The following is a 22489-nucleotide window of genomic DNA, read 5'->3' as shown; positions in this document are numbered from 1 at the left end:
AACAAGCAGATCCTGTAATGCATATTAATAATTCAAAGTAAATGCCAAATCTATCCCCAAGGCCCCCAAAGAAAGAACCTTTAATGCATCTTGAAATTGATCTTCTTGTCACAGATTTGAAAGCTGTTTGCTCTGTTTCCAGCTTAGGCACTTGGGACACCTGGGTGACTTACAAAGTTGAGCTCTGGCAAGGAGTCCCCCTCCCCATGTAATCAATTCCTCCCTGATGCTAATTATCCCCTGTAGTGGGTCAAATTATGTTCCCAAAAGATATGTGGAAGCCTTAATCCCCAGGACCTGTAAATGCATTTGAAAGTAGGGTCTTTGCAGATGCCATCAAGTCATGGTAAGATCATATTAGATTAGGGTGGGTTCTAAACCCAATGACTAGTGTCCTTAAAAGGAGAGAGGTTTGTCACAGAGAAACAGAAGACACAGAGAGAAAGCAGCCATATAAAGATGCAGGTCAGAGACTGGAGTATGCTGCCACAAGCCAAGGGCCATCAACAACCACCAGAGGCTAAGAAAGAGGCCTGGCACAGATTTTTCTCTAGAACCACAGAGGAAGCATGGCCCTGCTTGTACAATGATTTTGTACTATCTCCAAAACTGAAAGAGAATATATTTATGATTTTTTTGTTTTTGTTTTGAATCCTCACCCAAGGATATATTTTTCTCTCTATTTATCATCAAATAGGATGGGAGGGAGGGAGAGAGAGAATCATTAATGTGTTTCTGTTGTTTTAAGCCACCCAGTCTGTGATGCTTTGTGAGGGCAGCCCTAAGAAACGTAGACCCCCTTCCCGTTCTCTCTCTTCATGAGAGCAAGAAGCCAGAGGCACGGTACTCATGAAGTCTGACTTCAGTCATGGGTGCATTGCATGAAATGAGAGCAGGACCCATGCCTGGGGGTGAGCTGACCCATTAGGCCTCATTCCTAAAGCAAAAGGAAAAGGAATGAGATGCAGTGGGAGTGGGGAACAACTGTCATGAGAGGAGGAAGGGGCAGCATGAGCAAGAGTAAGTGTCCATGAGGATCCAGTGATCTATGGATGGAAATAACTGGCTCAGAAAACTACCTGTGTAGCCACAGGGGTCCGTTTACCTAAATGATGAAAGCATGTGACACAAGGCAGAAAACATGATCTCTTAATATTGGGTGAGACAGAACCTATGAACAGATTACATTTCAATAGAACAAAAATCCTGAAAGGTAGAAAGGTGGAAGAGTGTTGAATATCAAGGCAATAAGGAACTGCATGAAAATGGACAAATTTAAGAGAAAAGATGGTGATACAATAGGTAGAAGTTACACTCACCTCCTCCCAGAATCAAACTAAAATTACAATTAAAATATAAAACAATCAGCCTGAATAACCTGTGGAAGACTAGCTGAACAGAAGCTTTATAACCAAGGATTTACAGAAGAAGCCATGTCAAGACTGGTATGAAGGGAAGAGACACGAAAACAGCTGTCCCCACTCCCACGGGTAGTGGCTGAGAATCTAGAGGGGTATCTCAGCTGCAAAGACCCCCCCATTAGAGTGTGGTGTCTCAATCCCATTCCAGGCTCTCCAGCCCAAAACATCAGAGCTGGAAAAAAGAGCCCGCATAATATGTGGTTGTGAAAATCAGTGGGGATTCTGTCCACCAAGTAGGGTCAGGAGTCTATTAGAAACCCAGGAACTCTCTTTAAGGGCCAGCACACAAAATCTGGTAGCAGCCATGCAACCTGGGCTCCTGCAGAGTGAGGGTGGCTTGGAGGAAACTAGATCATGCAAGGAAAGACTGGGTGGTGTGGCTCTGGGGAGAGAGCTGAAGAGACAGCAGTCAGTTTCCCTGCACAGAGTCCCTCTTCTATGCCACCCCCAGACACCAGCTTCATTGAGTCAAACACTCTCTCCATATGTCATCAGCCTGGAAGAATGCAACAGTCCCACCATCGCCCTGCTCTGCTGAGCTCATGCCTTACAGAGGAGTCAGCTATCTGGGGTCCTGGTGCAGAGGTCTGGGTAGACTCAGGAGGTGTCAGAGACTGAGTTGTGTAGCTCTGGGGTGGGGGCCACTCACCCTCCTTTCCCATGAGACTGACCAGGACTATTCCCTCTCAGGAGATCCACTAGCCCCACCCTCCCACTCCCAGAAGTCCTACCTGCCAAGCTATGGAACTCTCAAGGAGGTCAGGCCAAATTCAGAATAGACAAAGTTGTATTGCTCTAAGTCAGGGTCCATATTTTCCTTGCATTCCCGACAGGTAAAAAGCCTTCCCTTCACACGGTAAAATCTTGCTTTGTTTGGGCCTGACAGACTCTGACAACTTCCTGAGACTGTGCCCCACCAGGAAGTTCTGCTGGCAGCTGACCCCAGTGTACCCTGATACTTTTGCTGAGTGGCCTGAGACCCAGCACTGGTGTCAAGTCTGAATCTGCATCAAGCTGGTGAACATCACTCACCCTACCTGGTGATTCACTGAGAACCTTCTTCATGCAACCTGTGTACCGCAAGAGGCTCAGTGACTGAGCATAACAGGCAGATGGAGACGGGCAGAGATGGGTCTCAGAATGGCTTGGGCCATTTGCTGACCTGCCCCTGGGCTCAGTGTTAAAGAAGCCAGCCTTTAAATAGCATGTTGTTGAACAATGAATGGGTTACCATGGAGGTCAAGAAAGGAATTAAAAACTTCCTGAAAACCAATGAAAATGAACAACAGCAACAAAAAATCTATGGGATGCAGCGAAAGCAGTTCTGAGAGGGAAGTTCATAACACTATAGGCCTACCTCAAGAACAAAGAAACATTTATAATTAACTATCTAACCTAACACTTTAAAGAATCATTAAGTAAACAAAAATAAAAACCCAGAGCAAGAAGAAGGAAATAAATAGTTAAGGTAAGAGCAGAAAGAAACAACATAGAAACTAAAAAAAAAACAACAACAACAACAAAAAATTCAAAAGATCAATAAAACAAAGATCTGGTTCTTTGAAAAGATAAACAAGATTGATGGACGCTTAGCTAGACTCACCAAGAAATAGAGAGACTACCCAAATACACAAAATCAGAAATAAAAGAGGAGAAATAATAACTGACACCACAGAAATACAAAGGATCATTAACAAATATTATGAACAATCATACCGCAATAAATTCGACAATCTAAGTGAAATGGACAAATTTCTAGAAACGCATAGTCTCCCAAACTGAACTAGGAAGAGATAGAAAACTTGAATAGACAAATGACAAAAAGAGAAATGGAAGATGTAATCAAGGCTCTCTTCACAAACAAAAGCCCAGGCCTGAACGGCTTCACAGGGGAATTTTACCGAACATTCAAAGAACTAATACCCATTATCCTCAAAATATTTCAAAAAATTCAAAAAGAAGGAAGACTTCCAAACTTGTTTTATGAGGCCAGCATAATTCTAAGCCCAAGACCAGAAAAAGACACTACAAAGTAAGAAAACTACAGGCCAATATCCCTGGTGAACATAGGTGACAAAATTCTGAACAAAATACTAGCAAGTTGGATCCAGCAATACATCAAAAAATTATTCACCATGACCAAGTGGGATTCATCCCAGGGATGCAAGGCTGGTACAATATTCACAAATCAATAAATGTGATACACCACATAAACAAAAGGAAAGATAAAAATCATATGATCATGTCAATAGATGCTGAAAAAGCATTTGACAAAATCAAGCACCCATTTCTGATAAAAACACTCAGCAATGTGGGAATAGAGGAATCATATCTTGACATAATAAAGGCCATATATTAAAGACCTACAGCCAATATCATACTCAATGGGCAAAAACTAAAAGCATTTCCCTTAAGAACAGGAACAAGACAAGGATGCCCACTTTCACCACTCTTATTTAACATACTACTGGAAGTCTTAGCCGCAGCAATCAGACATGAAGAAAAAATAAAAGGGATCCAAATTGGAAAGGAGGAAGCAAAACTGTCATTATTTGCAGATGACATGATACTATACATAGAAAACCCCAAAGACTCCATAAAAAATTTATTAGACTTAATACATGAATTTGACAAAGTAGTAGGATACAAAATTAATGTCAAGAAATCAAAGGCATTCTTATATACCAATGATGAACTCACAGAAAGAGAAAATGAAAAAACACTCCCATTAACCATTGTGGCAAAAAAATTAAGATACCTAGGAATAAACTTAACCAAAGAAATAAAGAACTTATTCATAGAAAACTACAGGTCATTGGAAAAAGAAATAGAGAAAGATATAAAAAAGTGGAAGCACATACCTTGTTCATGGATTGGAAGAATTAACAACATTAAAATGTCCATACTACCCAAGGCAATCTATAGATTTAATGCAATCCCCAATGACATACATCACAGAACTAGAACAAATACTTCAAAAGTTCATATGGAACCAAAAAAGACCCCAAATAGCCACAGCAATCTTGAAAAAAAAATACAAAGTAGGAGGGGTCACATTACCAGATTTTAGGTTATACTACAAAGCCACTTTAATCAAAACAGCCTGATACTGGCACAAGAACAGGCAGATAGATCAATGGAACAGAACAGAGAACTCAGAAATTGACCCAAGACAATATGCCCAATTAATATTTGACAAAGGTGGCAAGAGCATACAGTGGAGTAAAGACAGCCTTTTTACTAAATGGTGTTGGGATAATTGGACAGCTACATGCAAAAAAAAAAAAAAAAAAAATGAAACTAGACCATTAACATACCATACACGAGAATAAACTCAAAATGGATAAAAGACTTAAATGTGACTCATGAATCCATAAAAATCCTAGAAGAAAATGTAGCCAACAAAATTTCAGACATCATACGCAGCAGAATTTACACTGATCATCACCTAAGGCAAAAGAAACAAAGGAAAAAATGAACACATGGGACTACGTCAAACTCAAAAGCTGCTGCACAGCAAAAGAAACAACCACCAAAATGGAAAGGCAACCTACTCTAAGGGAGAGCATAATGGCCAATGATACATCAGATAAGGGGTTAATTTCCAACATATATAAAGTGCTCATACAGCTCAACCAAAGGAAAACAAAGAACCCAATTAAAAAATGGGCAGAGGAACTAAATAGACACCTCTCCAAACAGGACATACAAATGGCTAAGAGACATATGAAGAAATGCTCATCATCACTAATCATCAGAGAGATGCAAATTAAAACAACAATGAGGTATCACCTGACACCTGTCAGAATGGTCGCCATCAACAAATCATCAAACAACAAGTGTTGGCGAGGTTGTGGAGAAAAGGGGACTCTAGCACACTGCTGGTGGGAATGCAGACTGGTGCAGACACTATGGAAAACTATATGGTGTTATCTCAAGAAGTTAAAAATTGAACTTCCATTTGACCCAGTGATCCCACTTCTAGGAATATACCCTAAGAAGCCTGAAACACTAATTGGAAAGAATATATGTACCCTCATGTTTGTAGCAGCACTATTTACAATGGCTAAGATCTGGAAACAGTCTAAAGGTCCATCAGTAGACAAATGAATAAAAAAGCTGTGGTACATATACACATGGAGTACTATACAGCTGTAAGAAAGAAAGCTGTCTTATCCTTTGAGACGACATGGAGGGACCTGGAGAGTATTATGCTAAGTGAAATAAGCCAAACAGAGAAAGACAAATATCACATGATCTCACTTATTTGTGGAATACAATGAACATAACAGTTTGAGGAACAAGGTAGTCCCAGAGACGTGGAAGTGGGGTACAGACTGACAATCCCCAGTAGATGGGGTGGGAGGGGAGAAATAAACCACAGAACTTGTATGCCTGTATGCATGAACAATGGACATGGACAACAAAGCTGGGGACAGGGCGGAAGGCTGGGGGAGCGTTGTGTCAGTGGGGGGAAAGGAGAAACATCTGTAACAAAAATTAATTAATTAAAAAAAAAATCAGCCTTGTTGTGAAGCTTGCCTATTCTCATGAACACCTAGGCTCAACAGAGGAAGTTACAAACTATGGAGCACTTTATAGATCCAAACGTTGCCCAGAGCCAGTTAAAGTCAGTGTCTGATATTGGCCTGCACGAGAGTCCCTCCCAAGAGACACCAGAACCAGTAGCCAGCTTCAGACCACATCAGAACAGGGTCCAAATAGCTCCACAAGCAGCACAGTCAAGATCTTGGCAGGCACCAGACACAGCTGAGATGAATTCTGCTTTGTGTGGTCAGCACCTTCACAGAAGCTCATACACTGTGATTGGGATTGATCCTCAAGTGCACCAGCCAGGGGTCAACCCCATGCACAAACAAGCCAACAACAATCAAGACTCAAATGCAAAAGAAAAGCTCACACAACTCACAGACATTTCTGAAGCACTCAGTTCAGATGGTCAGGAAGACTGAGTCACTGGATCTACACAACACCTCCGATATAAGGCCACCTTACCAAGACTGGGAGATATAGCAGAGCTACCTAATACACAGTAAAAAACAAACAGAGATGCAGCCAAAATGGGAAGACAAAGAAACACTCCTAAAATTAAAAAAATCTCCAAAAATTGAACTAAATGAAATAGAGGCAAAGCAATCTACCAGATATGTAGCTTAAAATAATGGTTATGCGAATGCTCAAGAAACTTAGTGAGAACTTCAACAGCATAAAAGAGGAAATGGAGACCATAAAAAAGACAAGTCACAAATGAAAAGTATACTGGAAGAAATAAACAGTAGGTTAGATGAAGCAGAGGATTGAATGAGTGATTTGGAGGCAAGGTAGCAGAAAACACCCAATCAGAGAAACAAAAAAACATTTTTTTAAAAAAAATGAGGGTAGTTTAAGAGACCTTTGGGACAAGATAAAGTGTAACAACATCCATATCATATGGGTACCAGAAAGAGAAGAAAAAGAGCAAGAGATTGAGAACCTAGTTGAAGAAATGACAGCAAACTTCTATAAACTGGTGAAGAAAAATACAACACAGAGGTCCAGGAAGCACAGAGAATCCTAAACAAGATGAACCTAAAGAGGCCCACATAAAGACACATCATAATTAAAATGGCAAACGTTAAAGACAAAGATAGAATCTTAAGAGCAGCAAGAAAAAGACAGTTACCTACAAGGGAACTCCCATTAGACTGTCGGTTGGTTTCTCAACAAAAACTTTTCAGGCCAGAAGGGATTGACATGAAATATTCAAAGTGATGAGAAGCAAGGACCTATGACTGAGACTACTCAGCAAGGCTATCATTTAAAATTGAAAGTGAAATAAAGAGCTTCCCAGACAAGGAGAAACTATAAAAGTTCATTACCACCAAATCAGTATTACAAGAAATGTTAAAGGGACTTCTTTAAGAAAAGGAAAGAAAGAAAGAAACATAGTTACAAAGAATAAAATGGCAAAATATACAAAACTATCAATAATCACTTTAAATATGAAGGCCATAAATTCTCCAATCAAAATACCTAGGGTAGCTGAATAGATAAGGAAACAAAACCCATATGTATGCTGTCTACAAGTGACCCACCTCAGAATAAAAGGCACACACAGACTAAAAGTAAAGAGATTTCATGGAAGCAGAAATTTTTTAAAAAGCAGCGGTAGCAATACGTATATCACACCAAACAGGCTTTAAAACAAAGGCTCTAATAAGAGACAAAGAAGAACCACACATAATGATAAAGGGATCAATCCAATAAGAGAATGTAACTGTTGCAAAATGTATGCACCCAACATAGGAGCACCTAAATACAGGGTGGGGCAAAGCAGGTGTACAGTTGTTTGTATGAAAAATAATACAATAATTAATAAACAATAATAAAAGAATAAACTCTGTTTCACATACAACCATAAACAAACTTTTGCCTTGTCTTACGTATAATGCAAATCTTAATGGACATAAAAGTAGAGATTAACAGCAATACAGTCATAATAGAAGACTTTAAGACCCCAGTGACATCAATGGATAGATCTTCCACAAAGAAAATTAACAAAGAAACAGCAGCCTTAAATAACACCTTAGACCACAAAGACTTAATATTTTCACAGCATTTCACCTCAAAGCAACACAGCAAAAGCAGTCATGAGAGAGAAATTCATGGCAATACTGGCCTACCTCAAGAAGCAAGAAAAATCTCAAATAAATCTAACCTTATACCTGAAGAAACTAGAAAAAGAACAGCAAACAAAGCCCAAAGTGAGTAGTAGGAAGAAATAATAAAGACAAGAGCTGAAATAAATGACATAGATAGTAAAACAAAACAAAACAAATAAGAACTGATTCTTTGAAAAAAATAAACAAAATTGACAAACCTTTAGTCAGATTAATAAAAAAAGGGTGGAGACAACACAAATAAATGAAATCTGAAACACAAAATGAGAAAAACAACTACAGAAATAAAAATGATTATGAGAAAATATTACAATGAGATGCCAAAAAATTGGACACTGTGGAAGAAATAAAAAATTTCCTAGAAAAATAAAATCTTCCAAAATCTTCTAAATCAAGAAGAATCAGAAAATTTAAACAGACTGATTACAACTTATGATATCAAAGGAGTAGTCAAAAAAACTCCCAGCAAACAAAAGTCCTGGACCAAATGGCATCACAGGTAAATTTTACCAAACATTCAAGGAAGAACTAACATTCATCCTTCTCAAACTATTCCCCAAAAAATCAAGAGAAGACTCCAAACATCATTTTACAAGGCCAGCATTATCCTAATTCCAAAACAAGGTAAGATACTACGAAGAAAGAAAATTATAAGCCCTGGCCAGTGGCTCAATATGTTGGAGTTTCATCCCATAACCCCAAAGGTTGCGGGATTGATTCCAGGTCAAGGTGTATACCTAGGTTGCAGGTTTGATCCCCTGTCGGGGCTCATACAGGAAGCAATTGATGGATTTTTCTCTCTTACATTTATGTTTCTTCCTCTCTATCTCCCTCTCCCTCTCCCTTCCACTCTCTAAAAAAAAAAAAAAAATCAATAAACATATACTCAGGTGAGGATTTAAAAAAAGAAAATTATAGGCCAATATCCCTGATGATCATAGATGCAAAAATACTCAACAAATATTAGCCAACCAAATCCGGCAATGCATTCAAAAGATCACATCCCATGATCAAGTAGGATTTATTTCAAGATTAGTACAATATTCTCAAACCAGCTAATGTAACACACCACATTCACAACATGAAGGATAAAAGTCATATGATAACATCAATAGATAAAAGAAAAGCATCAGACATAATCAGTAGCCATTTATGATAAAAATTCTCAGCAAAATGGAAATAGAGGGAACAAACTTGACAGGGATGTCTGGTTTTACCACTCTTATTCAACATAGTTCTGGAAGTTCTAGCTACAGTAAATGAGGGAAGAAGAAGAAATAAAGGCATCTAAATTGGAAAGGAAGAAGTAAAACTGTCATTATTTGCAGATAACATGATACTGTAATAGAAAACCCTAAAGACTCCACAAGAAATTACTAGAACTGATAAATGAATTAAGTAAAGTAGCAGGATACAAAATTAATATTCAGAAATCAGTTGCATTTTTATACACCCATCATGAACTATCAGAAAGGAAATCTAATAAAACAATACCATATACAATTGCATAAAAAATATAAAATACCAATGGGACTACATCAAACTATCAAACTAAAAAGCATTTGCACAGCAAAAGAAACAACCATCAAAATGGAAAGGCAACTTATTGTATGGGAGAGCATAATTGCCAATAATACATCAGATAAGGGGTTAATTTCCAAAATATAGAGTCCTCATACAGCTCAATTAAAGGAAGACAAGCAATCCAATTAAAAATGAGAAAAGGAGCCCTGGCCAGTTTGGCTCAGCGGTTAGAGCGTCAGCCTGTGGTCCGGAGAGACCCAGGTTCGGTTCCAGCTAAGGGCATGTACCTCGGTTGCATTTTGTCTCCGGCCCTGGTTGGGTCATGTGGGTGGCAACCACTCGATGTGTCTCTTTCACTTCGATGTTTCTCTCTCTCCCTCCCAAAATGTCCTTGGGTGAGGACTAAAAAAAGGGAAAAGGACCTGAATAGACACCTCTCCAAACAGAACATACAAATGGCCAAGAGGCGGATGAAAAATGCTCAATGTCACTAATCATCAGAGAGATGAAAATTAAAACAACAATGAGATATCACCTCACACCTGCCAGAATGGCTGCCATCAACAAATCATCAAACAACAAGTGTTGGTGAAGGTGTGGAGAAAAGGGGACTCTAGTATACTGCTGGTGGGAATGCAGAGTGGTGCAGCCACTATGCAAAACAATATAGTATTTCCTCAAAACATTAAAAATGAGGCTACTTTATGAACTAGTGGCTCCACTTCTGGGTACATATCTGAAGAAACCCAAAACACTAATTGGAAAGAATATATGCACGCCTATGTTTATTGCAGCATTTATTTACAGTAGCCAACATATGGAAGCAACCCATCAATAGACAAGTGGGTAAAAAAAAGTGGTGGTATACATACACAATGGAATACTGCTCACCCATAAAAAAGAATAAAATCTTAGCATTTGCAACAGCATATATGGACCTAGAGAGTATTACAGTAAATGAAATCAGTCAGAGAAAGACAAATACCATATGAACTTACTTATCTGTGGAATCTAAATAACAAGGGAGAATAAAACTGAAAGAGACTCATATAGAGAATGGACTGGTGGCTGTTAGAGGAGAGGGAGGTTGGGGGACTGGGTGAAAGAGGGGAAGGGCCTGAGAAGAACAGATTGGTAGTTACACATTAGAGATGAGGATGTAAAGTACAGCGTAGGGAATATAGTCAATCATATTGTAACAACTACACATGCTGCCTGGTGGGTACTGGAAATACTGGGGAACACTGTAATGTATATGATTGCCTAGCTACTTGCTGTACACCCGAAACCCATACAAAATAATATTGAGAGTAAAATATAATAAAAAAATTTAAAAAAACAATAAAATTTTTTAAAGTGTATAAATCTAACAGTAACAATACATCAAAGGAGGAAAAATGTCAAGCCATTTGGAAAAAATGACTGATAAATTTGTTTTAGCACATATGGTGAAAATGGATTCCCATGAAGTTACAATAATGGGCAGCTTAAACTATCCAGACATCTGTTGCAAACCTTATGTGACTAAAACACAGTCTCTGATACATTTCTAACTTGCCTCAGTGCACTTCAGTCTCCCAGATAACTGCAAATGTGACCAGCAGGAAAATAAAAGTCACAGGGACCTTAGAAGAAAGATGTTACTGTGCCATCTCATTCACTCACTCGACAAATGTGTTGAGTGATGAGAAGTGGGGTACTGCATATTCATTTAACGTAGAGATCAGTTAGGTATGATTCCTGCCCTTACAAAGCCCTCAGTCAGAATTGAGTAAGTTAGATGTGAACATCACAATAAATACAGTATGATTCATGCAATAATAAATATAGTAACCAACTGTTATGAAAAGCACAGAGGAAAATAATCAGGGATTTAGGTATAATATCCAAGCAAGGGAAGAATGGGCAGAGTGAGACCTCTCCCTCAGAGACTAAGAAGGCACACTTTTCAGTAAATGTGAAAGGGAAGGTAGTTTATGAAGCCTGAAAACCTCTCTTTGACAGAGAAACAGGTTCTGGAAGTCCTAAGAAAGGAAAGAAATCAATAGAGTTGTCCAGGGAACTCTTTAGCAACAGCTCAGAATGTTAAAGAGAATGTATACAAGGTGAAAAAGGAGTCCCCTCAAGAATACATTATGTGAGAGATTCTAAAATGGTGGTGGAGAGAATGAAAACTACACACACCATCTCCCAAGACCAAACTGGAATTATAATGAAAATAAAGACAAATTGCCAGGAAAAAGCAACAGAAAAGCAGCTTGGAGGACCATATAACCAGGGACATGAACTCAATCCTGGTAGGATGGAGGAGGCATGAGAGGGGGGCTGGGAGCCCACAGACAGCAGTGGCCTTAGCTGTGAGCAGCGCGCTCAGGTTACACTCTCAAGCAGCTCCATAGCACACACCCGGGACAGGCACTAAAATAGCCACATCCACTCATCTTGGGCTCCAGCAGAGGGAGGGAGGACTGGACTGGAACTGTGTGGGGACACTGGGGATTTGGAGGGTGCTCAGAGTTTTTGCTGAGTTGCAGCCATGCAGGACAGTGGTCATCTTACTCCTTCCCAGGGCTCTGGGGAGAGGCGGTGGCCCCTCCCTTGGAGATTCAACCTCACCCAGGTGGCCATTAAAATGCAAATTGAGGCTCATTAACAACCAGCATCTGCCCCACCATCAGGAAATCCCCTTACGCTGAACACCTGAGGGAGTTTTTCATTCAACTAAGAACACAAGGCTCTTTAAGTAACTGCTACAACTAATAGCCTCCAGGCAAAAAGCTAGAGAATATCAGAAACATTCCTGGGCTTGCAACTCTACCCAGAAACTTGACAGTGGTGTTTAACACGGGTCCTCCCACACTCATCCAAACCCAGGAGAGGGAGCCAAAAACAGCAGAACACCAACACCCACAGGGAAAATTTGGCAGGCTCCAAAGCCCACTGAGATAGCCAAAATGGTGAAACAAAGAAACAAATGCCAAATGAAAGAACAAGAGACCTCTACCGAAGATGAGATAAATGAGGTGCAGTTAAGCAAGTTAACAGAACTAAAATTCAGAGCCATGATCTTGAGGAAGCTCAACACCATGTGTAAGGACATGAGCACCATGAGTAAAGACATACAAATGTTGAAAATCAACCAGTTGGAAATTAAAAATCACCAAGAAGAATTGAAAATGATGTACCACATAGAAAGAACACATTGGAAGGTCTAAATGGCAGAGTACAGGAAGCTGAGGACCGGATCAGTGAATTAGAAGACAGGGTAGAAACAAATCAACCAATCAGAAAACCAAAAGAAAAAAACAATTAAAAAACGGGAAGACAGCTTAAGAGAACTGTGGGATAACTGGAAATGTAATAACACTCACATCACAGGAGTCCCCAAAGAGGAAGAAAATGAGCAAGAGAATATATTTGAAGAAATAGTGACAGAAAACTTCCCTAATTTGGTGAAGAAAGAAGAAATTCAAGTTCAAGAAGCACAGAGAGCCCCAAGTAAGAAAAACCCAAACAGGTCCACACTAAGACACATAGTAATCAAAATGCCAAAAATTAAAGACAAAGAGAGAATCCTAAAGCAGCAAGAGATAAGCAACAGGTTACCTACAAAGGAAACCCTATAAGGTTCTCAGCTGACTTCTCAACAGAAACACTACAGGCCAGAAGGGAATGGTATGAGGTAATCAAGTTCATGAAAAACAAGGATTTGAATTCAAGACTACTTTACCCAGCAAGGGTATCATTCAAAATAGAAGGTCAAATAAAGAGCTTCCCAGATGGAAAAAAACAAAAAACAAAAACAAAAAGGCTAAGGGAATTCATTAGCACCAGACCAGCACTGCAGGAAATATTAAAAGGACTGCTGTAATTAGCAGGAGAAAAGAAAGAAAAATATAACAACCCTGAACAAAATGGCAATAAAAAAGTACATATCAATAATCACCTTAAATGTAAATGGATTGAATGCTCCCATAAAAAGACACAGAGTAGCGGACTGGATAAGAAAGCAGGACTCATCTATATGTTGTTTACAAGAGACCCACCTCACAACAAAAGACGCACATAGGTTGAAAATGAAGTGATGAAAAAAAATCTTGCAAGCAAACGGAAAGGAAAAAAAAAAAAGCTGGGGTAGCAATACTCATATCTGATCAAATAGATTTCAAAATGAAGGCCATAACTAGAGACAAAGAAGGCCACGACATAATATTGAAAGGATCTATCCAACAGGAAGATATAACCTTGATAAACATATATGCACCCAATATAGGAGCACCAACACATATTAAAAATCTGTAAGACTTCAAAGGAAATATCGATAGCAATACAATCATAGCAGGGGACTTCAACACCCCATTGACATCACTGGATGGATCCTCTAGTCAAAAAATTAGCAAGGAAACAGAGAGTCTAAATGAAGCACTAGACCAAATGGATTTAGTAGATATCTACAGATAATTACACCCCAAAATTACAGAATTCAAATTCTTCTCAAGTGCACATGGAACATTCTCAAAGATAGACCACATGTTAGGACACAAACTAAGTCTCTACAAGTTCAAGAAGATTGAAATCATATCAAGCATCTTCTCAGATCACAATGACATGAAACTAGAAATCAACTGCAATAAGAACATGCAAAGGCATTTGAACACATGGAGGCTAAATCGCATGTTATTGAACAATGAATGGGTTACGATGGAGATCAAGGAAGAAATTAAAAACTTCCTGGAAACCAATGAAAATGAACACACAACAACACAAAATCTATGAGATGCAGCAAAAGCAGTACTGAGAGGAAAGTTCATAGCACTACAGGCTTACCTTAAGAAACAAGAAAAATCTCTAATAGACTATCTAACCTCACAACTTAAAGAACTAGAGAGCAAACAAAAGAAAACCCCAGAGCAACCAGAAGGAAGGAAATAGTAAAGATCAGAGCAGAAATAAATGAAATAGAGACCAAAAAAACAATTCAAAAAATCAATGAAACAAAGAGCTGGTTTTTCGAAAAGATAATCAAGACTGATGGACCCTTAGCTAGACTCACCCAGAAACAAAGAGACAGAACCCAAATACACAAAATCAGAAAGGAAAGAGGAGAAGTAACAACTGACAGAACAGAAATACAAAAGATCGTTAACAACTACTATGAACAATTATATGGCAACAAATTCGACAATCTAAGCAAAATGAACAAATTTCTGGAAACACATAGTCTCCCAAAACTGGACCGTGAAGAGATAGAAAACTTGAACAGACCAATAACAATCAAGGAAATGGAAGATGTAATCAAGACTCTTCCAGCAGACAAAAGCCCAGGCCCGGATGGCTTCATGGAAAAATTTTACCAAATATTCAAAAAAGAACGGACACCCATTCTCCTCAAACTATTTCAAAAAATTCAAGAAGAAGGAAGACTTCCAAACTTGTTCTATGAGGCCAGCATAATTCTAATTCAAAAACCAGAAAAAGACACTACAAAGAAAGTAAACTACAGGCCAATATCCCTGATGAACATAAACGCCAAAATCCTGAACAAAATACTAGCAAATCAGATCCAGCAATACATCAAGAAAATTATTCACCATGACCAAGTGGGATTCATCCCAGAAATGCAAGGCTGGACAATATTCGAAAATCAATAAATGTGATACACCACAAACAAAATGAAGAATAAAAAGCACATGATCATATCAAAAGATGCTGAAAAAGCCTTCAACAAAATCCAGCATCTATTTTTGATAAAAATGCTCAGCAATGTGGAAATAGAGGGGTCATATCTCGACACAATAAAGGCCATATATGAAAGACCTATAGCCAACATCATACTCAATGGGCAAAAGTTAAAAGCATTTCCCTTAAGAACAGGAACAAGGCAAGGATGCCCACTTTTGCCACTGTTATTTAACATAGTACTGGAAGTCTTAGCCACAGTTTTCAGACAGGAAGAAAAAATAAAAGGGATCTAAATTGGAAAGGAGGAAGTGAAACTGTCATTATTCGCAGATGACATGATACTATACGTAGAAAACCCCAAAGACTCTATCAAAAATTTATTAGACTTAATACATGAATTTGGCAATGTAGCAGGATACAAAATTAACGTCAAGAAATCAATGGCATTCTTATACACCAATGATGAACTCACAGAAAGAGAAAATGAAAAAACACTCCCATTTACAATTGTGGCACAAAAATTAAGATACCTAGGAATAAACTTAACCAAAGAAATAGAGAACCTATTCATAAAAAACTACAGGTCATTGAAAAAAGAAATAGAAGAAGATATAAAAAAGTAGAAGCACATACATTGTTTATGGATTGGAAGAATTAACAACATTAAAATGTCCATACTACCCAAGGCAATCTATAGATTTAATGCAATCCCCATCAAAATACCAACGACATACTTTACAGAACTAGAACAAATACTTCAAAAGTTCAAATGGACCCAAAAAAGACCTCAAGTAGCCATAGCAATCTTGAAAAAGAAGGACAAGGTAGGAGAGATCACATTACCAGATTTCAGGTTATACTACAAAGACACTGTAATCAAAACAGCCTGATACTGGCACAATAACAGGCATATAGACCAGTGGAACAGAAGAGAGAACCCAGAAATGCACCCAAGACTATATGCTCAATTAATATTTGACAAAGGAGGCAAGAGCATACCGTGGAGTAAAGACAGCCTATTTAATAAATAGTGTTGGGAAAATTGAACAGCTACATGCAAAATAATGAAACTAGACCATCAACTTACATCATACACAAAAATAAACTCAAAATGGATAAAAGACTTAAATGTGACTCATGAATCCATAAAAATCCTAGAAGAAAATGTAGGCAACAAAATTTCAGACATCATATGCATCAGAATTTTCACTGATACATCACCTAAGGCAACAGAAACAAAGGAGAAAATGAGCACATGGGACTACATCAAAGTCAAAAGCTTCTGCACAGCAAAAGATATAGTCATCAAAATGGAAAGGCAACCCACTCTATAGGAGAACATCATTGCCAATGATACATCAGATAAGGGGTTAATTTCTGATATATATAGAGTGCTCATACAACTCAACAAATGGAAGACAAAGAACCTAATTAAAAAATGGGCAAAGGAACTAAATAGACACCTCTCCAAACAGGACATACAAATGACTAAGAGACATATGAAGAAATGCTCAATATCACTAATCATCAGAGAGATGCAAATTAAAACAACTGTGAGGTATCACCTCATACATGTCAGAATGGCCACAATCAATAAATCAATAAACAACAAGTACTGGCAAGGGTGTGGAGAAAAGGGGACTCTAGTACACTGCTGGTGGGAATGCAGAGTGGTGCAGCCACTATGGAAAACACTATGGTGTTACCTCAAAAAGTTAAAAATTGAACTTCCATTTGACCCTGTGATCCCACGTCTAGGAATATACCCTAAGAAGCCTGAAACACCAATCAGAAAGAATGTATGTACACCCATGTTTGTAGCAGCACTATTTACAATAGCTAAGATCTGGAAACAGCCCAAATGTCCATCAGTAGATGAATGGATAAAAAAGTGGTGGTACATATACACAATGGAGTACTACGCAGCTGTAAGAAAGAAATATCTCTTATCCTTTGAGACGACATGAAGGGACCTGGAAAGTATTATCCTAAGCAAAACAAGCCAAACAGAGAAAGACAAGTATCATATGATCTCATTTATTTGTGGAATATAATGAACTTAAGTAACCATCTGAGGTATGGGGTAGTCCCAGGGATGTGCAAGTAGGGTGCAGACTGACAATATCCAGAAGAAGAGGTGATGGGGGAGAGATAAACCACAGAACTTGTATGCATGGATGCATGAACAATGGACATGGACAACAAAGCTGGTGACAGGGTGGGGAGGGAGGAGGAGGGTGGAATCAGTAGGGGAAAAAGGAAAAACATTTGTAACAAAATTAATAAATTAATAAAAAATAAATAAAAAAGCAATAAAATAAAAATAAAAACTCTTTATTCTAAATAAAGAGAATACATTACACCACAGCTCAGTGAGAGCAACGTAGAAAGTCTAACAGCCTGTATCAGCTCCTGTGAAGCGCTCAGCCAGAGGCTGTTGGCTGGCGTGTGTGCGTCCACGTGCTGCTCCGAGCCAGGCCTTGGATGGGCTGGGCCTGCTGCTGGTCTGAGGTCCCCAGGCTGGACCAGGAGTGCACGGGACTCCTCAGCTCCTGCATACTCTTCTCTTTATTGTCAGGGGAATGGAAAGTGGGAGGGGTGGGAAGCGGAAGCCAAGGTCTCCATGAGGAAAGACTGTAGGAAAGACCCGGAGCGCCCCAGACACTTGCAAGCCTCTCGAACTCCCAAATCCAACGGAGAGAGCCAACAGGTAGGCTGGAAGAGGGGAAGAGGCCAGAGCAGGCAAACAGTGTTCTGATCCTGAAAAAGGGCGGGAGGTGGATTGGACAATGGTACCCTTTCAGATGCCCAATGCACTGGGCAAATGTTCTCTCTGACGGAGAGTGACTGCCAAGGCCACAGAGTGGTAGCCACGCTGGCCTGGGGACCTAGGTCTGTGTCGTATCCAACAGACTCCACTGCACTGTGCAGGTGCCACTTCTGGACCTGTGCCTGACCCGGAGCCTGTGGCTGGGAAGGTCCTTCTCCTCTCCGAGGCTGAGCTCCCTGAGACACAGTTTCCTGGGTGCTCTCTGCTCTCACATCCTATCTGCGCTTTTCCTTAGATTCAGAACCAGCCTGTTTCAGAGCAGCCTTGCTTGCTGACCCAGGACCCTTGTCCCCCCATCTCCATGACCCCCTTCCCGGGGTCTGGCCTGGGACTACTCACCAGCACGGTGTGCTTATAGGCCCTGTGAATCACTATGCTGTAGCCAAACATGGTCACGTCCACCTGCTTGACCCACAAGGCCAGTGACGGGTCCCGGTCCTCATTCTTGGCTGTGACGATGAACTTGGGGAACGCATCTGAGCTTGGCCTGTCTCCTGTGGTGCAGAGGATGAGCGGGCAGCTGGTCTGGAAGTCAAAGGGGTAGCCGTCAAAGGTCAAGTAGTGACCATAGCCCGAGACGATGCAGGAGGCGTCGGTGCGAGCCTGGCAGTAGTACAGGCCCCCCTCCTCCATGCAGTACTCGTCATCCCTGCAGGGGACGGTCTCGCAGTGGACACTGTTGTCGGTGCCGTTGCAGTAGCAGAAGATCTGGCAGTCCAGGTCCACCCAGAAGGTCTCATTGGTGGCAAGCTGGTGCCCCTCGAAGTTGCAGCCACACTCGCTCCGGGGGACGCACTGGCTCCCCTGCAGGGCATAGCCCTCGTCGCACTGGCACCCCTCAGAGCAGCTGTCCACACAGATGGGGCCCAGCGCCAGCGTCTCGCAGGTCTCGGTGCACGTCATGCATTCCTCGAAGTGGCTGTTCTCCGGGCAGTCCAGAGCTGAGGGTGGTCAAGGAGAAGGCAGGCTTGAGAAAGGGACAGACCGCAGACAGAGGTGGGCGCGCTCTAGCATGCACGTGTGTGTGTGCTGTGTGTGTGTGGTGTCCTGTGTGTGCACTCTTATTGTACAGCACAGGGCTTGGTAAATGCCATGTCATCCTCGTCTGGGGTCCTCAAAGGCTCAGCAAAGCCCTCACTCATGTGCTCCTCTGGGGCACTTAGCTTTCTGTGTGCAGGCAGTGAGCTCCTGCCACAGGCAGGCATTGCTCTGGGAGCTGCAGTGTCGTTTGTCCATGAGCCAGAAGGTAGGGAAGCCTTATCACCCTGCCTTACAGATGAAGAAACAAGCTCTGTGACTCAGCTTGAGCCTGTAGTAAGGGCCGGAGACATATGAACCCGCTCTCCTGTCCCGTCTCTTGACTCAGATACTGGGCAGAGTGCCCTGGAAAGAGCGATGCTTTGGATACACCTCTGAGCCCCAGATCCTTCTCTCATTAAATAAGGGTGCTACTTGCCCAGCCTGGTTGTTCTGAGGACCAGTAAGTCCACAGTAGACTCTCAAGGACCTTTCCCATCTCTGCGCTTCCTGCTGCTATGGGTACACTTTAGGAGGGTACTTTTACTCTACAAACTGGTCTTCCTTTTGTCTTTCTTGTCTCTTATCTGCTGTCTTCTGGCCTTCCCACCTCCTCACCACCTTCAGCGTTGGTCATCTCTACTTCCTTTGCTGAGTCTTTCCCCACCTGGACGGCCTTCATGGGGCCAAATCCTACCCAATCTTCCAGTTTCATTTCAACATGCACGTCTTCCCAACAGCTTCCTCAACAGACCCAGTCTGACTCACACAGCACGGCAAGTGTGACACACACAGCACGGCAAGTGTGACACACACAGCACGGCAAGTGTGACACACACAGCACGGCCAGTCTGACTCACACAGCACAGAAAGTCTGACACACGCAGCACGGCAAGTCTGACACACGCAGCACGGCAAGTCTGACACACACAGCACGGCACGTCTGACTCACACAGCACGGCACGTCTGACACACACAGCACGGCACGTCTGACACACACAGCACGGCAAGTCTGACTCACTCAGCACGGCACGTCTGACTCACACAGCACGGCCAGTGTGACACACACAGCACGGCACGTCTGACTCACACAGCACGGCACGTCTGACACACACAGCACGGCACGTCTGACACACACACGCACGGCAAGTCTGACCACACAGCACGGCACGTCTGACACACACAGCACGGCAAGTCTGACACACACAGCACGGCCAGTCTGAGTCACACAGCACGGCAAGTCTGACTCACACAGCATGGCACGTCTGACTCACACAGCACGGCAAGTGTGACTCACACAGCACGGCACGTCTGACTCACGCAGCACGGCACGTCTGACACACACAGCACGGCACGTCTGACTCACACAGCACGGCAAGTGTGACTCACACAACAGGGCAAGTCTGACTCACACAGCACGGCACGTCTGACACACACAGCACGGCACGTCTGACTCACACAGCACGGCAAGTCTGACACACACAGCACGGCAAGTGTGACTCACTCAGCACAGCCAGTCTGACACACACAGCACGGCACGTCTGACTCACCAGCACGGCACGTCTGACTCACACAGCACGGCACGTCTGAAGTCACACAGCAACGGCACGTCTGAGCACACACAGCACGGCACGTCTGACTCACACAGCACGGCACGTCTGACTCACACAGCACGGCACGTCTGACACACACAGCACGGCACGTCTGACTCACACAGCACGGCACGTCTGACACACACAGCACGGCACGTCTGACTCACACAGCACGGCACGTCTGACTCACACAGCACGGCACGTCTGACTCACACAGCACGGCACGTCTGACTCACACAGCACGGCACGTCTGACTCACACACGGCACAACAATAGAGCAGCACAGGCTGCTCGCCACGGAATTCTAGGTGGTCCTCCCGCTCTCTTAATGTCGGCGTCAAAGTCTGCCCTGGCAGAGCTGTCTCCAGAGGCACCGAGGGGACCCACCTACAAGTCTGCGCACCAAGGACCTGCACAAGTCTTGCCATCTCCTAGGACAACAACATCTCACCTTTAAAATTGTTTCTGCTCTTGTGCACACTGACTCCTCAACAGGGTCTCAGGATCCAAGTGCACACAAGGGGCCACGGAGCATTAAACTGTGCGGCAAAGCGGCCCTGCCCACAGCACCCGCTCATCAGCCCCGCGCCGTGTGCTGGCAGCCACCGCCGTCTGCCCCGGCCCCAGGGACTGCAGCCACGCAGCCCTGGCACGGACGCTGCTCAGCTCCGATTCAGTATCTGCACAGGGGTCGTCACACGCGTCTCTCGATTATGGATGTCAGAACACAGACTGCAGGTTTACAGTGACAGACAGTAGCATGACATTTACGTACTTCATGCTGTAAGGTGGACTGTGTTGTCTGCATTTGTCTGAAAGTCTGGGACACACAGATGTAAGTAATAAGCATTCCCTGGACCCTGGCATCATTTCAGTGGGGCAGTCTGCACTGCCAGCCAGGGGGCTGGTGAAATGTATCTACACACAGAGCAGTGGTCTGTCCCTGAGAAGAGGCGTCCCTGCTTCACAACTGTTGCCCAATCTAATTCCCATTCTGCATGACCCTGATCAGATAACTTCTTCGTACCCAGGGACCTGATTGATCAAGTGTGACCTGAGCACCTCATGTCTAGACGAGACGCGCTGGAGGGTGTCTCAAGTCCAAGCCCTGGCCTTTCACCCAAAGAAGCCATGCTTCTGCCCACATGTCTCTGCCCACAGGAGATCCTTCCAGCTCTGCAGGTGCAGGGAGGGAGGGGGAGGAGCTCATCCCATCTGAGGAAAGAGGGACTCACCACCATCCCGCTGCACTTAGTTCATAGAAACAGTGCCGCTGACTGTGCCCCGTGCAGTCCAAAAACCACCCAGGAGCACCTCCCGGGCAGGAGGCACAGAATGGCAGAATGGCACGGCCGCAGCCGGCCAATGAGATGGGTCTGGGACGGGCAGGCTCAGGGACGCCCTGCCGTGAATGAACGGCACGTCCAAGGCTGAGTGCTGTCCGGGGACAGAGGTCATGTTAGATGAACAGAGGGAGCACAAAGGAGCAGGAGGGATGTGGATTAAAAGGAAGGCATTGGGACAGGGTTATACAGTTGGACTCGATGTGGTGCTCAGTAGAAACCTGGGAACCTCTGTCTCTGCAGGTGACTTCATGAAAAGAGCTCCCAGAATGCCACCTTCCAGATTCACAGCATCTGCCACTCACTCCTCCCAGTGCAGTTAAGCTTCACCAGGTATGTGACTGCCCTCTTCTGTGATGACAGCCACCAAATGCTCCATGTGCGCTTCGAACTCCCAAAG

The 22489-nt window shown here is 42.5% G+C and overlaps 1 protein-coding gene across 1 annotated transcript in view; it reads right to left on the bottom strand.

Moving 5' to 3' along the window:
• The window catches only part of TECTA (tectorin alpha), a 137612-nt gene that overhangs the window by 65321 nt on the left and 49802 nt on the right, over positions 1–22489 (bottom strand). The window contains exon 10 of the mRNA XM_036276159.1: positions 18477–19078. Within this exon, the coding sequence (XP_036132052.1) occupies positions 18477–19078 (602 nt within the window). The remainder of the gene's footprint in view (positions 1–18476; positions 19079–22489) is intronic.

Source organism: Molossus molossus, unplaced genomic scaffold (genome assembly GCF_014108415.1).
Source record: "Molossus molossus isolate mMolMol1 unplaced genomic scaffold, mMolMol1.p scaffold_m16_p_22, whole genome shotgun sequence".
Classification (NCBI taxonomy): domain Eukaryota; kingdom Metazoa; phylum Chordata; class Mammalia; order Chiroptera; family Molossidae; genus Molossus; species Molossus molossus.
Note: the sequence above shows the minus strand (reverse complement) of the source record. Positions and strands in the feature narration are given on the sequence as shown.